Below are 16,146 nucleotides of genomic sequence, written 5' to 3'. Positions count from 1 at the left end.
TGTTGTATATAAACTGCTCAAAAAAATTAAAGAAACACTTTGAAAACACATCAGATCTCAATGGGAAAAAATTCTGCTGGATATCTCTACTGATATGACTGATATGTTAATGTGTTAGGAATGAAAGGATGCCACATCATTTGATGGAAATGAAAATCATCATACCTACACAGGGCTGAATTCAGAGACACCCTGAAAATCAAAGTGGAAAAATGATGTGGCAGGCTAGTCCATTTTGCCAAAATTTCATTGCAGCAGCTCCAAATTGTACTCAGTAGTTTGTATGCCCCCCACGTGCTTGTATGTATGCCTGACAACGTCCTAATTAGACAACTGATGGTGTCATGGGGCATCTCCTCCCAGATCTGGACCAGGGCATCACTGAGCTCCTGAACAATCTGAGGTGCAACCTGGCGGCGTCAGATGGGCCGATATATAATGTCACACCCAGAGGTGTTCTATTGGATTGAGGTCAGGCGAGTGAGCATGGGAGTCAGTCAATGGTATCAATTCCAGCATAATCTCGCCATATGAAGCCTAGCTTTGTCATGCACCAGGTGGAACCCAAAACCCACTGTACCAGCATAGGTTCTGAAAATGGGTCCAAGGATTTCATCCCGATACCTAATGGCAGTCAAGGTGCTGTTGTCTAGCCTGTAGAGGTCTATGAGTACTTGCATGGATATGCCTCCCCAGACTGACCATCACTGACCCACCACCAAACCAGTCATGTTGAACAATGTTACAGGCAGCATAATGCTCTCCTCGGCTTCTCCAGACCCTTTCACGTCTGTTACATGTGCTCAGGGTGAGGGTACCAGTCTTGCTGATGGATTAAGGACCTTCTACTAGGGGTCCTGTCCAGCTCTCCTAGAGTAACTACCTGTCTCCTGGAATCTCCTCCATGCCCTTGTGACTGTGCTGGGAAACACAGCAAACCTTCTGGCAATGGGATGTACCTGACATCCTGGAGAAGTTGGACTATCTGTGCCAGCTCTGTAGGGTCCAGGTATCACCTCAGTAGTGACACTGACAATAGCCAAATGCAAAACTAGTGAAAAAACAGATGAAGAGGGAAAAATGTCAGTGGCCTCAACCTGTAAAACCATTCCTGTTTTGGGGGTCATCTCTTTGTTTCCCCTCTGTTGTTAATTTCATCAACATCAAATCAGCTGAAACTGATTAACAAGCCCCTCTGCTACTTAACTGACCAGATCAATAGATAGATAGATAGATAGATAGATAGATAGATAGATAGATAGATAGATAGATAGATAGATAGATAGATAGATAGATAGATAATTCACAATTATTGCCTTGATGCAATAAAAAGTGTTCCTTTAATTTTTTTGAGCAGTATAGTTTACGATAACGCGTAAAATATCTAGCCCAGGTTGAAACTGGTTTCTCTTTTTCATTTCAGGACCATCTCGCTCACCACCATGTCCATAGTGAACCAAACCACCACAAGCCTGCAAGAATTTATCATTATTGGCTTTCCAGGTTTCCAGGATCCAGACAGCAAGGCCATTTTTTTCATTGCTCTTTTGACAATATACCTTGCTATACTATCAGGAAATTCTCTCCTCATTACTGTTTTTGCAATTAATAAAGAACTGCACACCCCGATGTACATTTTAATTTCTAGCCTTGCAGTAACAGACATCTTAATCTCATCCTCCACGCTTCCTAAAATACTGTCTGTCCTAATTTCAGGCACCAGCATGATATCTGTACCTGCCTGTTTCATTCAGATGTTTTCTTACCATTCCATGAAAAGTGCCGAGTCCCTGCTCCTAGGGTTAATGGCCCACGACCGTTATCTAGCCATTTCTAAACCCCTGCACTATTTCACCATTGTAAATAATAGCTCAGTGCTAAGACAGATAGGCTGTTGCTGGATGTGTGCATTTGTCACTGTGATGATTGTACTAAGCCTGGCTTTCAGGTTGCCATTCTGTGGGCCCAATGTGGTCATTCATTATTTTTGCGACCATTCCACAGTGCTGAAATTAGCCTGTTGCGATACCACCATTAACACATATCTTGGTTTAGCCACAGCTATGAGTGTTTTAACACTACCTGTGATCTACATCCTCTTTTCCTATACAAAAATCATAAAATCAGTGCTGAAAATTAAAACCACGCATGGACGGCAGAAGGCGTTTTCAACTTGCGGCACACACTTGCTTGTCATTGCCATTTCTTTTTTTGTTGCTGCCGGAGTCTACATATCCAACAGAGTCCGTGATACATTCAGTGACGTGCGTATCTTGGCGGCCCTGATTCAGAATGTGGTGCCACCTCTAATTAATCCAATAATCTATTGTCTGAGAACCGAAGACATCAGGAAGTGCTTTCTGAAAGTGCTAAGAAGGAGTGGAAGGTTGAGTGAAAGGAAATGAGACATTATCTAATCTTTAGGAACTTTTCAAATCTTTTTAAACTCTTCTTTTAGTTTACAATAATTACATAAAGAAGACAGCATTTATAATAGACTGCATGATGAGCATCATCCTGAGCACAATTTAGAGATGCACCTCTGACCTTAAATTACAAATTTTCTCAGCTACTAGGTTAACAACAAAATAAAAATAACAATAGTGTTGTGAAAACAAGTTGTAGAAAATTATTTACATTATAATAAGTAAAATATAATGATATGTAACTACTTATACTTTTCTTGACCATTCTGTGTCAATCCTGTCAAAGGGCGGAATGAAGGACATGCAGAAAAAAATTGCATTATGGAAAATTTCAGAAGTGTTGATAGTGATGTGTGAAACATGCACGTTTTTATTTGTTTTCAGTTAAGTGAAACTGATACTAAAATACTGCAAAATAGAAAATTCACTAAAATGAGATTAAGAGTTTTTTTTTTTTTGTGGGAAAAACAATAAATTCTGCGCCATTATTCCTTGCTCACAATTCTGTGTATACCGCAGTACTTTTGTGTAGCTGCATAATGCGTGTAATTTTTCACACACCAGTCAAATCAGTTCTATTTATTCCACCTTGAAGATGCAGTGCATTATTTTCTCAAATGTGACATGCTGCATATTTTTCACATGAAGGCACGCAATGCCCCATTGTGCATGTTGTGTTTTTTCCACAGAAAAATCTCATTGCACTCTGAAGGACATGCACTTTCCAGCCACCATGGAGCTTTATACTTCTTTTCTCTGTTGGTTTTTACATCTTTAGGGTGTGATCGCTAAGACTGTCACCATAATTGGCAAAGTGGGTGTTGTAGTAATGGCATGAATTTCACTTGAAGTGGAACGCAATTAATTTCACAATTTTTTTGCGAAGCAAAACACAGAATTTTTTCTGTAAATGTTTTGCTCATCATTATCTGCTCTCAATTACAATTATTATTATTCAGATTCCTAACTTTTGATGAAGTTATATATAGTCACCATGTTTATATTATGCATTTATAGGTATTCCAGAGATTTTGTAGATGGTTCATCCCTATGACTTGGTGATAGTAAATCTGTCTAATAAAAAATTGAGGTCTGTGTGTCCAGTCCCTTAGAGCAACCTGATTGGCCAGGCTGGCTTTGGTGTGATTAGTCAGTTTGACTTCAGTGATGCGACATAAAAGGGAGTATGAGTGTTAGGCACATGAGAAGACGAGAAAGGTGCCTTCAAAATAATGACAAAGACTGAGAAGCAGGCATTACGGGAACGTTACGGGGAAAGGCAGTGTTATGGTGAAAAGATGTTGAGACACACATGAATTCAGAGGAAAGATGCTGAAAGTACACAAAAGATAGCAAATACATTTAAATTATTCATGGATTGTAATAAATAAAACCATTAGGGAAGTCATCTTCTCTAGATTATGAAAGGCATATATCTCACCTCTCTGCCCTACATTTAAGACATCTTTATAAAGCATTGCATCCACAAAGCTTATAGCATTGTGAAAGACCGCTGCCACCCCTCCCACAGTCTCTTTGTCCCACTCCCATCTGGCAGAAGGTACTGTCACTTCCGAACCAGTTCTAGCAGGCTCTGCAATAACGTCTACCCCTTGGCTGTCCAGACTCTGAACTCTCCTGCACTCAGATGTTCCTTCTAGTAGTGGATTTATATAAAGTGCATTTGTTACACTTGCTACTACTGTTGTTTTGTATTATTAGCTGTTATTCTTTATTTATTTATTTCATTGCTATCTATTTCAAATAATTACCATCTATTCACTTAACTTTTATTTATTATTTTTTTTATCACTTTATAGTATAGTATAGTTTTTACCCGTTTTGCAGTTGTCCTGTGTTTATGTATATGTTGCACTGCAGTTCTGGGGAACGTTATTTCATGCCACTGTATACTGCAATATGGTGTATGGTATGAATGGTATGACTACAAAGCCACTTCACATGACTTGATATTTGTAACAAGTGGGATAAAAGATATAAGTAAAATTACAAAAATATATGTGAAAAACTTCTTTACACAAGCGTCTACTTTTTTGTTTGATTCTGTTTGTAATGGTTCAGGACTAAGTTTTGCTGTATTGCATTTTTTTTGTTAATTGCTTTAATAGTATCTTCTACTTACAGCTTTCGAAATAGAGTGGACAACTAAGACAGTGGTATCTGTGAACTCTTTCAGTCATGAGAGTGTGAGACTCAGACAGTAGAACCAGCAAAGTCTTGCAGTCTTGACATGTAACTCCTGTTTCCAGTATCATTTATTCATCATTCACAATTCCTGTCTTGTGGCGTTCTGCATGTCCTCTCAATTTCCATTTTGTCATTTCTGTAATACTTAACTATTTTGAAGCCCCTTCATGATAAGGCATATTGCATTTGTTCTTATTTTCTACCTGATCACTCCTTAAGTATGTTGTAATTTTATAGCTACTATATAAAAATATCTAACTGCATTTTGTGTTTTCTTTTTGGTTCTCTCCTATGTCTGAGTTTCAAAAACATAAAAACAAAGTTTATAGTATGTGGTGTACATTGGCTATCTAAAAATGTTAAAACACTTTCTATACTTTTTACAGAAATTTACATAAAGTGTCTGTATCATGTGCCTATTTTTGTTTTTTTTGTTACATTTATTAGAAACATATAACATTCCATATAATCAAGTGAAAACTGAAGGAAGGCCAACGACCAGAGTAAAACAATTAAGAATAATAAAGAGAGAAGGAAGTCTTTTCCCCAATATAAATGCATATTCTAACATATTATTGATTAGATCCTGCCAGGTGTTTAAAATGTTTTGAGCAGATCCTCTAAGTAATAGTACATAACATCAGTTACCCACTGATTTAAAACTAATTTTTGATGCCCTGTTCATTACTTCTGTCGTAGAAAAAAACGTTCCTCTGTCTTCAAATAAGGCAGTCACGGAGCCCAAATGAGAATGCAGAGTTGCACCGAGTTATGTGCATAAGTCTCAGTCCATGGAATAAGCAATAACTTAAACAATCCATCTGTTTTTAAATGTTTTCTAATTACCATCACTTTATCTAATACACCATGTCATTTGACTCTTAATATGTAGAACTTTATCATCTCCTTCAATCAAATAACACCACCAGTAATTTCAGACTCATGTAGATTCTCCCATTATTCTGAACACTGCTTCTTTATGATGGGTGTTTAGCAGATTGTCTTATTGATCTTAGCACTGCTTCATAGGATGGCTGTATGGGCTCTCCTATCAGTTTATCCCTGCCTTCTGGAGGGGTGTTTGTTACTCATTTACCTAATTCTAATCTTTAAAGATTACATTAGTAGCCTCTCTAAAATGAGGCAGAGACCACTTGCGCTTTCAGCTTTAAGTTACAGTTAACTCTTGTGTTACATTCAATCCTTTCCCTTGTTCCTAATAATTCATTCTGTTATGGCTTCAGAAATATATATACAGTATATATACTTGTAATAAATTGTATAAAAGTATTATATCTCTCTATTATAATAAAAAAAATCCTAGAACGAGATGAGACCTTTTAGCCTGGGACAAGACGTTTCTTTTTCAGAGAGATACTTTTATGTCCCATGAGACGAGACTTTTTGCCAAGAGATTTAACCACACCTGGGGCTGGAAATAAAAGAGAAAGAGTAGGTGACAAAGTAGAATGTCATAAAGAGGTTCCAAAATGTTGGCGCGGTACGCATGCAGAGCAGGTTAGAGATAATGAAAGTACTAAAATTCAAAAGTCTCAAACATATGATAGTAAAGATTGCATTAGCACAGACAAATGGAATTATTATTCAGTGAAATAATGGTACAGCGAAAAGAGATCAAATATATTGTTCAGATTTAAAATTTAAGTTAAAGAATTGTAGATCGTCTATTTTGTGCTGCCATCAGGGAAAAGTAATGTTTCTTCCCAATGAAGTGTCATATTCGTGAGAATTAAAAGATTTGTTGTTTGGTAAAAGTGAAATCCACATATGCAAGCAGCAGAGACGTGAAGTGGCTGGCGCGTTGCTCAGGCCGGGGGGCTTCTACTGCAGCACAAGATAATCCATTTCCTGGGGTGTGTGCAGTTGGTCTAAAAAGAGTAGCGTGCAAACATCCTGTTTTTTTTTAACAATAGTCTGGTGAGTTGAAGTGGGCTGGCACTCATGAAGACTAGAATAATAATCTGCAATTTCACACAAGCTTTTGCACCACCATATTGTTTCTGTATATTAGCACACTTTCAGGAATTTCATGGGGGACGTCCATACCCAACCCATCTGTACTGTACTGCGGGTTCTCAGATAAGTCATTGAAACAAACAACAGCAATGATTCTGTCATTCTGACTTTACTTTACAATGTTGATGAAATAATCCAAAAAGTTGAACATGTCATGACCAAAAAACTTCAAACAGAGGCGTCATCATCTAAAGGAAGTTTGAATGATATTATTAATGCTATTCAGTTGGACCCACTTCAATCAGATATTATTATATCCTTACTGGGATCTCTGTACCACTCAAAACTGGCAGCTATTTTCTGCCTAATACCTTCTACTGTCTTTTGTTTTCCACTTTTTACACCAATGTACGGTATCAAAACTTGATACTTGGTCAAAAAAATGTAAACAAACTGAACCAATCACCTTTTCAAAAAAAAAAAAAGCATTCCTGAAATAGTATGAGGATATTAGAAAGGACACATGACATCTAATGGGTAGAACAATAACAAATAAGGGAAACACCAAGGTAACTCATAAACATTGTGTCTCCTATACCCTACATTCTTGAGGTGCAATTGTTCCTCCTGAAAACTCTCAGCTAACGATTTGTGCTGTGGCACCATAAGGTTTAAGTTCATCCTACAATCATTTTTCTGTCAGGAAAGAGGGCCATGGTCATCACTATACTATGTGTAGCATCTGTATTGTCAGAAGGTAATGTACCACCATTCAGCTTTTCACACACAAAAAAGTATAACAATTATGTTGAAACTATTCAAACATACCAAGCTAGAACATAATAGTTTAACCTAAAAGTAAAACAAGTGTTCATCTTTGTTTTCTTGATATGGTGGCTAATTTAACTTCCCACCTCTCATGTGCTCTAAAAATACTTTCTTCTTGCATATCCCATTCCACTCTTGCATTCTCAGACATGGTTTCTCTTTCTCTTATCAGTGTGCACTGACTCTAGATCACCTTCTGTGTGGGAAAGAGAGCACCAGACTTTACACTGGGGGTCTCGTAGTTTGAGACCAATCCAGATCAGAAATGAGAGATGTTAGACAAGAAGGCTCAAACACCAAAAGATTGTATTTCCAAACAAAGGTGGGTATTTTATTTACAGGTGCATGTCAAATAGTGACAGATGGGCTTTTTACACAGACCTCAATGCAACTGACACACAAAACACAAAGGAGCAATGTCCCCAAACATACAAAAACTGTACAATATTCACACGAAAATGGCAAGCCCTGAAATGAAAAATGAAACAAGAACAATAAATGTATATATCAGGGGCCCTTAACTCCAGTCCTGGAGGGCCGCAGTGGCTACAGGTTTTCATTGCAACCCTTTTCCTCCAGGTGCCTAACAAGCTTCTTCTGGCCACACTTCCAGGTGTGGCAGAAGTGTGACCAAATAAGGCCCTGGAAAGGTCCATGTGCCCCCTGGCTGCGGCCACTACAAATCAAGAGGGCTGCCCTCTATTAGCCCGGGCAAGAAACTGTCCTGGCAATCCTCTTTCCCCAGGTCCTTCCACAGTTTGGGCATTCTGGCCAGCCAAGGGCCCCAGCCATCTGCCACACTGCTCCATCCCCAGCTGAGCCTTGCTGGGCGAAGCATCCTGTCCTGCGAGGGCTGTTCTTCTGTCAGATGGGGAGCTACTCTCATCCAGGCCACGGTTCCATCCTGAAAAACATAAAGTGACAGAAGACGGGGAGACGCTGTGCTGACTCCTTCTCCAGGCTTCTATGGAGCTCTTCTCCCTGCAATGTCTCCACCTGTGACCGATTTGGTGGCACTTGAAACAGCACCACTCCCCACCCTGCATCCGTGCCCTCCGGACATTAAAACACTCCAGGAACACCCGGAGATCGGCCTTCCCTCACACACAAGCACAGAGAACACAGTCGGAATGCCCCTGGGGACGATGCAGGGGCTCATGTGCTGCAGTGTTAGGGGACTTTCTGAGTCCTCCTTTAAAACTGGGGTGCGGAGACAGTTTGGGTCTCCCTATGTGATAAGAGAAGACCCCATGCTGTCTGCACCCCTCTCGACTTGTACGAGACTGCCACCGATAATTGGGGCGAGGCGCTTTGAGTTCCTGCTCATACAAGCTGACCCCTGTCTTGTGCTTCAGCCATTTCCACCTCCTCCGTATGATCGGTCATCACACCGCGGTTGACTGTCGGACACCTGGCTACTAGCCTTTCCTCATGTTTTATATCAGGAGGAAATTCGCACAGTTGTCCAGTTTTCTTTACGGTAAAGGACTCACTCACCTGTGCCACTGCTTCTGTGTGACTGGAGAGTCCAACACCCAGCTTCCTGAAGCACTCCTGTATCGTCCCCAGGGGTATTCCAGCCGTCTTCTCCAGCCTTTCTATTACCTGCTTCAGCTGGCAGACCATCTGTAAGAGAGATTGTACGGGTTGGAGAACAACCTCCAAATCCCATACAGCCAACAGCGCATCCTGCGCCGGCCCCCTCGGAAGTTCATTAGAGCGGACATTCGTCGGCCCCACTTGTAACCCAACATCCATGGGGCTGCGACACATGCCGTCCGCTCTCCTACCTGCTTTGTGGAGGGAGGTACCGCCCCCCACTGCCTCTTTCTCCCGCGGATCAGTCTCGATGGGGACAAAGCAGTCCAGGCAATCTTCCTCTGCCGGTTGTCTTGCAGAAAACAGTGGGTTTACTTCTTCCTCAGCTGATTCCTCAGAGGTTGTCTCGCCATCGCTCCATGGATTGGTGTGTTTAGACAAAGAGCAGGATCCACCGGCTCACCTTGTATGAGGTAGCTCTATAGGACAGACAAACAACCTTTCCAGTGCTTGACAGTTACCTCCAGGATCTGCAACTCGTAACACGCCTCCTCCGGCTGGCCTCTTCTCTACATACGCCGCCCCACAAAAAGGAAATATATACAAAAATAAGGCTATGCTTGAGGCACTTTAAAGACTGAGCTACACCAAACACTCACCACTATGACTCAGTCAAAAGATGACCCAGACAGTAAGGATGACAGTAGACAAAAATAAATGCTTTGCACCTTTTTTTTCCTAACTTCAGCAGTGGCGACAAACCACTAAAGAGGAACTGGAATGTGCATGAAGCCATGTAGGCCTCTGTGGCAACCCACAGCCAGACGGTCAGTGCTCCACTGCATTGTACCATTGAAGCAGAGACAAAACGCTAGTGAAAGCATTGTCTTGCCTTCTCATCTGCTGAATATTAAAGTAAATACCATTGCATATTTTCTGTTAGATACTTAAAAGTTATTTTTTCTTTCTTTGGTAATGCCTGGGTAGGCACATTACCACACTCCCCGAGCTCAGACTCTGGATTTCTTACTTCATCAGTCTGAGAGTTATAAATAGCCAATATTTTTGAAACACTACAACAATTTTTATGCAGAATTGCTGTTCAGCCCAACAAGCTTGCTAACCCTACCCACTTAACTTCTTCATAATAACATTGAGTTTAGTTGTTTGTCTTCCTACAGAGAGCCACAGACACCCAAAATAAATGACCAAGTAGTGTGGTGGACAGTAGGGTTTTTAGGATCTTCAAATATGGACTTGATGAACAAAATTGGCAAGTTTTGTTGGGCTGAATGTCCTGCTGTCATCAAATTTTTTCCAGTTGTGTAATGTTCTAATGAAATCTGTACACAACAAATGTCCATCATTCTCCCTTTGGTCTTGTTGAAAATTCCACTTTAAAATAGCAGCCATGATCCACAGTATTAATTTTATTCCTAACTTCGAACAATTAATTCATGCTATTTCTTTATGTCCTTTGGATTAAACTGAAACTATTTCCTCACATCTTGTTCCTTTCAGTCCTGATAATTGCCTGGTCATTTTTCACTGTACTTTCTCTAACACTGCTTTGTCTTATTCATAATATGGAGACTGAAAACTGCACACAGTACTCCAGGGGAGGACACACTAGTGTGTTATAAGGCTTAAGCATAATGTTCTTTGATTTGTACTCCACATGTTGTGATACACAACCTAACATTCTATTAGTCTTCTAAATGGCTCCTGTACCTAACTTGGATGTTGACAGTGATGAGTTCACTACGACTACTGGCTCCTTCCCATGAGGTATACTCATAAGTTTTAAACCTGCCACTGTTAACTTCAACCTAATATTTATACCTTCTATTTGTAATATTTTCAATCTGCACACACATGTATTCTATAAAGGCCCCATTTTCATGTTTCTGCTGGTTCACGTTTATGTACTATACCTTTCAATTTAGTTTGGAGAATGCTCTTGAATAATCTTGGATATAACATGATTTTTTGTTTTTTTATGCACAAACTAATTTTCACTTTGGTTCACTTTCCATTGGTGGCATGCCTAGGAGAATCACTTTTTTATGGACTGCAAGAAGTAGAAAGTAGAAGATACTTTTTATTTCCTTCCTTAAATATAGCTAGGAGGATTAAAGAATTTAATTAACACTAGAATTACCAGGGCCTACAAGAAAACTCGTAATTCTGACCCACCTTAACATCTGAACATTTTGTGAAAGTGTTTATTTGATCTTTGGACTTCAGGCTTCACACATTCTATAGTTTATGCCTACATTGTGTAACATTTATTACTAAAATATGAAAAAAGTTTCTGTTATAACAACGTGTTTACATAGATTACTGTAGAAATGGAACACACACAAAATGCATGTGTTCCAAATAACGATCTATTATTTCTACTCTAAAACTCCAGCAGTTCACTCCCAGATAATCAAACAAGGCATGAGCTGGGACAATTTAGTGAACGTTTTGCGATGGTGGGGAATGGAATAGCAGGCTGCTTGTCTTAATCGGCACATTTACAGGACAAAAGACGCTGATGGAAAGGTGCGAATGGATTTAAGGTGGGCCGGATTTACGAGTTTCCTCGTAGGCTCTGGTAATTCTAGTGTTAATATCAGATTTTATAAAATACCACTGGAGATCTATTTGTGCCTGAGTTATTTTCGCTTTGTAAAAATGTGATAGAATCTTTGTAATGGACCTTCAAAATTTGAGTGATGAAGCATCAACAAACAAAGAAGCACAGGACTTTAAGGCCAAGATTAACCAAGATTAGGCCAAGTGATTACAATAGAAAAATACTTGAATTATGATAGCAATCCCAAAACATGAGGGTAAGTCAATTATTTGCACTTTTATCAGAATTTGTTTTGTGTTGACGGTACAGCACATGTGGAAACAAGGCATGTCTGTAGTCACAATGGTAAAGTTTCAACCTTGATCAGCCAGTTTCTCTTGCTGTTTTTTAGGAGTAAACATGACTTTTCATTTGAACCAAATAAGACCAGCAAAGTAGTGATCTACTTTTTAGGCCTAAATATTACCAGGGGCCAAAATCCCCATTGGTTCATCGAGCTTCAATCTCAGTTCTTAGATAGTAGCAAAAAGAACTTGAATCTCCTCATTAACCAAAAGGTGGGCAACACTTTTCTAAGGATGTAAACTTTCATTCATCAAATCTGTGAAATTTAGAATGATCAGCGTACAATAAAATCGAAATAGTGAAATCATCAATAAAAACCTTTGGTAGCTTCCCAAATGGCAGCAACACCATGCAAAGAGTCAACATTAAATGTCAGAAGTTCAACAAGTTTAGATACATCTAATAGGTGAATACTTTTTATAGCCACGGTACAGCAACACTTTATTAAGAAATACACCCTGAAGAATAATTTCTACTGCTCATTACAAAAGAAAAAATAATCAATCAGTTGGTATCAGACCAATTGGGAATGACTATAAAGAGTAGAAGAGTTTGCACAGTTCCTATAGTTGTCAGCTTGTCATGATTTATTTACTGTTAGGCCAAATGGCAAAATTAAATTTGTAAAACAACTACCGGTAAGTGCTTAGATATTAAAATGGCATAATATTAAAAGCAAAATACTTCAAATGCTGGTAAGCCATACTGATAACCCCAATTATGCACATGGTAAATGCCATTCCTGCAGGAGATTTTTGTCACTAGTTAAGATAAGATTAATTAAAATTAAGTCATGAGGTGACTGGAACAATCCTAAACTTTCTAAGAGTTTTCACAAAACTTTCTCTTATTTCTTTAGTCCTTAGACAGTAAATAATAGGATTAACAAGGGCGGGGAATACATTCTGAATAACTGCTGCCATTATCCTCATGTCCACAGATGTATCAGGAATTCGGTAGGAAATGAAGACTCCAGCAGCAATGAAAAAATAAACAAAAATCACCATCATGTGGGTGCCACAGGTGTAAAAGACTTTCAGACGTCCCTCTTGGCTGGTCATTTGGAGCACATGCCTTATTACACAGAAATAGGTAAATAAGATATAAACCAATGGGACAAAAAGTACAGCCAGACCGATCGCTAAAATCACAAAGCTTATAATATGATTGTCTCCGCAGGCTAACATCAGTACTGAAGAATAATCACAAAAGCATTGAACAACTATATTTGGACCACAGAATGGCAGCTGTAGGGTAACAATTACAGCAGCGCCAGGGATGATAAAGCCACCCATGCAACAGCAAGCCATCATCTTCAGGGCTCGGCTGTTGTCCATTAAAGTAGGGTAAAGCAGAGGGTTGCAGATAGCTATGTATCTGTCATAAGCCATTAGACAGAGGAGGAAAGATTCTGATGACATGAGCCCCAAGAAGACAAAAATCTGAATAAAACAAGAGGCAAAAGGTGTTGTCCGAGAATTAAAAATAAATACGACCAACATGCTGGGCACAGTATTGGTTGTGATGATAATGTCCAAAACAGCAAGACCACTGATTAAAAAATACATTGGGTTATGAAGATGTCTAGTTGACGCAAATATGGCCAGAAAACTGCAATTTCCAAGTAAAATGAAGAGGTAGACTGTCAGAAAGACTGCAAAGAGTACTCTTCTGCTCTTTTGGTCACTCAGTCCAGGAAAACCAATGATGATGAATTCTTGGACACCTGAACTGTTTGCATTTGGTTCAGACATGACAGCCCTAGAAGACACAATAAAGGCAAAATGAGAGAAGCCTGAAATGAGGTGATGGGAAAAATAAATTTTACATTTCATATGTTACGATAATTCTGTAATTCTGTCATTCATGTCTCTGGTGAATCTTCCTATGAAGTCAGTAGATGGACTGGAAGAGCATGGGGGTCATGAGGTTGCTGGAAAGGGGTGTGTGGCACTCCTAAAAGGGAAACAGGTTAATGCCATTCTGTCCTACAATATCATTAAACTACAAATCATAAGCAAATGATATACAGAGTATTCAGTAAGTTTTCAGACCTCTTCTCTTTCTGCAAACTTTATTGTGTTGTAGATTTAATTTAAATGGATAAACATGCCAATTTTGTCCATCAATCTGCACTCAATATCTTCTTATATAATACACTACCGTGGCTGTCCGTTTGTCTGTCCAGGATATTAAATAACCTGTAGCTCGCAAACCGTTTGACCTATTGACCTGAAATTTGGTACACACATACTATGTGACGTCTACTATGCTCTTTCGGGTGATGATTGACCTCCAAACTTATTCCACTTTTTATTTTTATTTTATTTTATTGTAGAATCAAACTGTTGGCAGTGGCCAGCAGGGCGGCCGTGCGGCACATGTGTATGGCTGCCGTTCTCATCCCTACCACCTTTGCCATCACTTCCCCTACCTCTCCATATCTTAAATGATTCTTGAGGCAGACTAAACACTTAAGTGCTAGCTTCAGTGAAAAATTAAGGAGAACGTACTAAGTAATTGCAACACAAACACTGACTTAGTTTTAACGCGAAAAGATACCAACGAAAGAAGAGAAGAAGTGAAGGAAGCAGCAAGTACATCAACCTCTGAGCAAACGAATGCTAAACGTACAGAGAAAGAGGATGAAAACTATGAATACGCAAGTCAAGTGTATACACTGCACGTTATCATGCAGTGCGGCGTTACTGGTAACACATAATGACAAAGTGAAAACATGTTTTCAAAAAGATTCGGAAATTTATTAAAAATCAAAACATGAAGTCTCTCATTTCTACAATTATTCAGACGTGTGTTGTGTATTTATGCATATTTGTTGTTGTTTTTGTTCATTTTGAATCAGTATTTTTTTAATGTATGTTATTTCTGTTAATTTTGTTTATTATTGGTTAGTTATTTACTGTCTCATTAAGTTTGCATGTGTTCCTTGTGCTTTATAGGTGGTTCCCCACGAGACGGGACCACCCTGCTGTCATAGTTGCTGGGTCCTCCTTTTGGCTTTATATTCGAGCCAGAGAAAGGATTCAGCCCCAAAGCATTTTTTTTATGAAGTCATGAAAAGTATTTATTATTCATTTTCTGGTTTATGATTCTCATGCTTTTTCTAAGGATTCTGTTTTTGGATTTTGATTTGGGACTTTGTTTAGGACTGCTTTGCTCTGTAAAATCTTGCTTTGTATTTTCCATTTTTCTGTTTATAAATCCTTCCTTTTATAAAGATTATTTTGATAACTTTTTGGGTACAAGCCAAGGTTTACACAGACCATCCCATTTTTAATATATTTTTAGGACTTTTAAGCTGCTTTTGAAGGCTTGGGGTGTTGTACCGTGTTAGCAATTATGGATGTAATGAGAATTCAAGCTTTTATTGGCTAGCTAAAAAGATTACAATATGCACGCTTACAGATGTAATTACATCCTGCCTGAAGAAGGGCCCCGAGTTGCCTCGAAAGCTTGCATATTGTAATCTTTTTAGTTAGCCAATAAAAGGGGTCATTTTGCTTGACTTCTCATTTTGAAGGCTTCAATCCCTTTTGGGCCTGCTAGGCCTGAGGCAGGCCAGATGGAGCTGAGATTAAGCCCCATTGGGATGAGGCTTTTCTAGGCAGGCAAAGGAGGCCTGGCCTGGCCAGTAAAGCCTTTTAGTGAAAACATTTGGAGGCCTAACACCCCTTATTTACCATGTTTGTGTCTCCAATTCCCACTGATCATATTCTCCATGCTGCCCCTCAACATGAGCACTCCACAGAGTAGTGTACTCCTTGTTACCTCTCATTCTGGGTTCAGATGCAGTTCCAAATCCATTAGTAAATTTGCTGATACCACCACCATCATAGGCCTAATCACCTACAAGGATGAAACAGATTACAGAGAAAAGGTCACATCAGACTGTGATCATCTGCAGAATGACCTGCTCTGTGGAGCAGCTGGGGTCAAGGTTAGGATCTGCACCTTCAAGTCTGAGGCTGTGGATTTCTCTCAAAAAGAAGAGGATTGCTTTTTCCAGGTGAGGGGGGAACAACTGCCCTTAGTGGAGGAGTTAAAGTATCTTGGGATCTTGTTCACTGGTGATGGAAAAAGGGAATGTGAAACTGGCAAGCAGATTGGAGCAACAACAGCTGTCCTGTAGGTGATGTACCAGTTTGTGGTGGTGAAGCGGATAATCTACATCCCTATCCTCATATATGGTCATGAGCTGTGGGAAATGACTGAGGAAAT

At 39.4% G+C, this 16,146-nt stretch overlaps 1 protein-coding gene across 1 annotated transcript; it reads left to right on the top strand.

Moving 5' to 3' along the window:
* The first annotated feature begins 1,442 nt into the window (after positions 1-1,442).
* On the top strand, positions 1,443-2,405 carry LOC120524301 (olfactory receptor 142-like). Its single transcript, XM_039746163.1, has one exon. It carries the CDS (start codon positions 1,443-1,445, stop codon positions 2,403-2,405), a length of 963 nt encoding a protein of 320 aa, XP_039602097.1.
* The last annotated feature ends 13,741 nt before the right edge of the window (positions 2,406-16,146 follow it).

Source organism: Polypterus senegalus, chromosome 2 (genome assembly GCF_016835505.1).
Source record: "Polypterus senegalus isolate Bchr_013 chromosome 2, ASM1683550v1, whole genome shotgun sequence".
Lineage (NCBI taxonomy): Eukaryota > Metazoa > Chordata > Cladistia > Polypteriformes > Polypteridae > Polypterus > Polypterus senegalus.
This window is presented reverse-complemented; position numbering and strand designations above follow the sequence as displayed.

Coding starts and splice junctions, on each gene's coding strand:
- LOC120524301 (XM_039746163.1), top strand. CDS start 1,443: ATGTCCATAGTGAACCAAACCACCACAAGCCTGCAAGAATTTATCATT.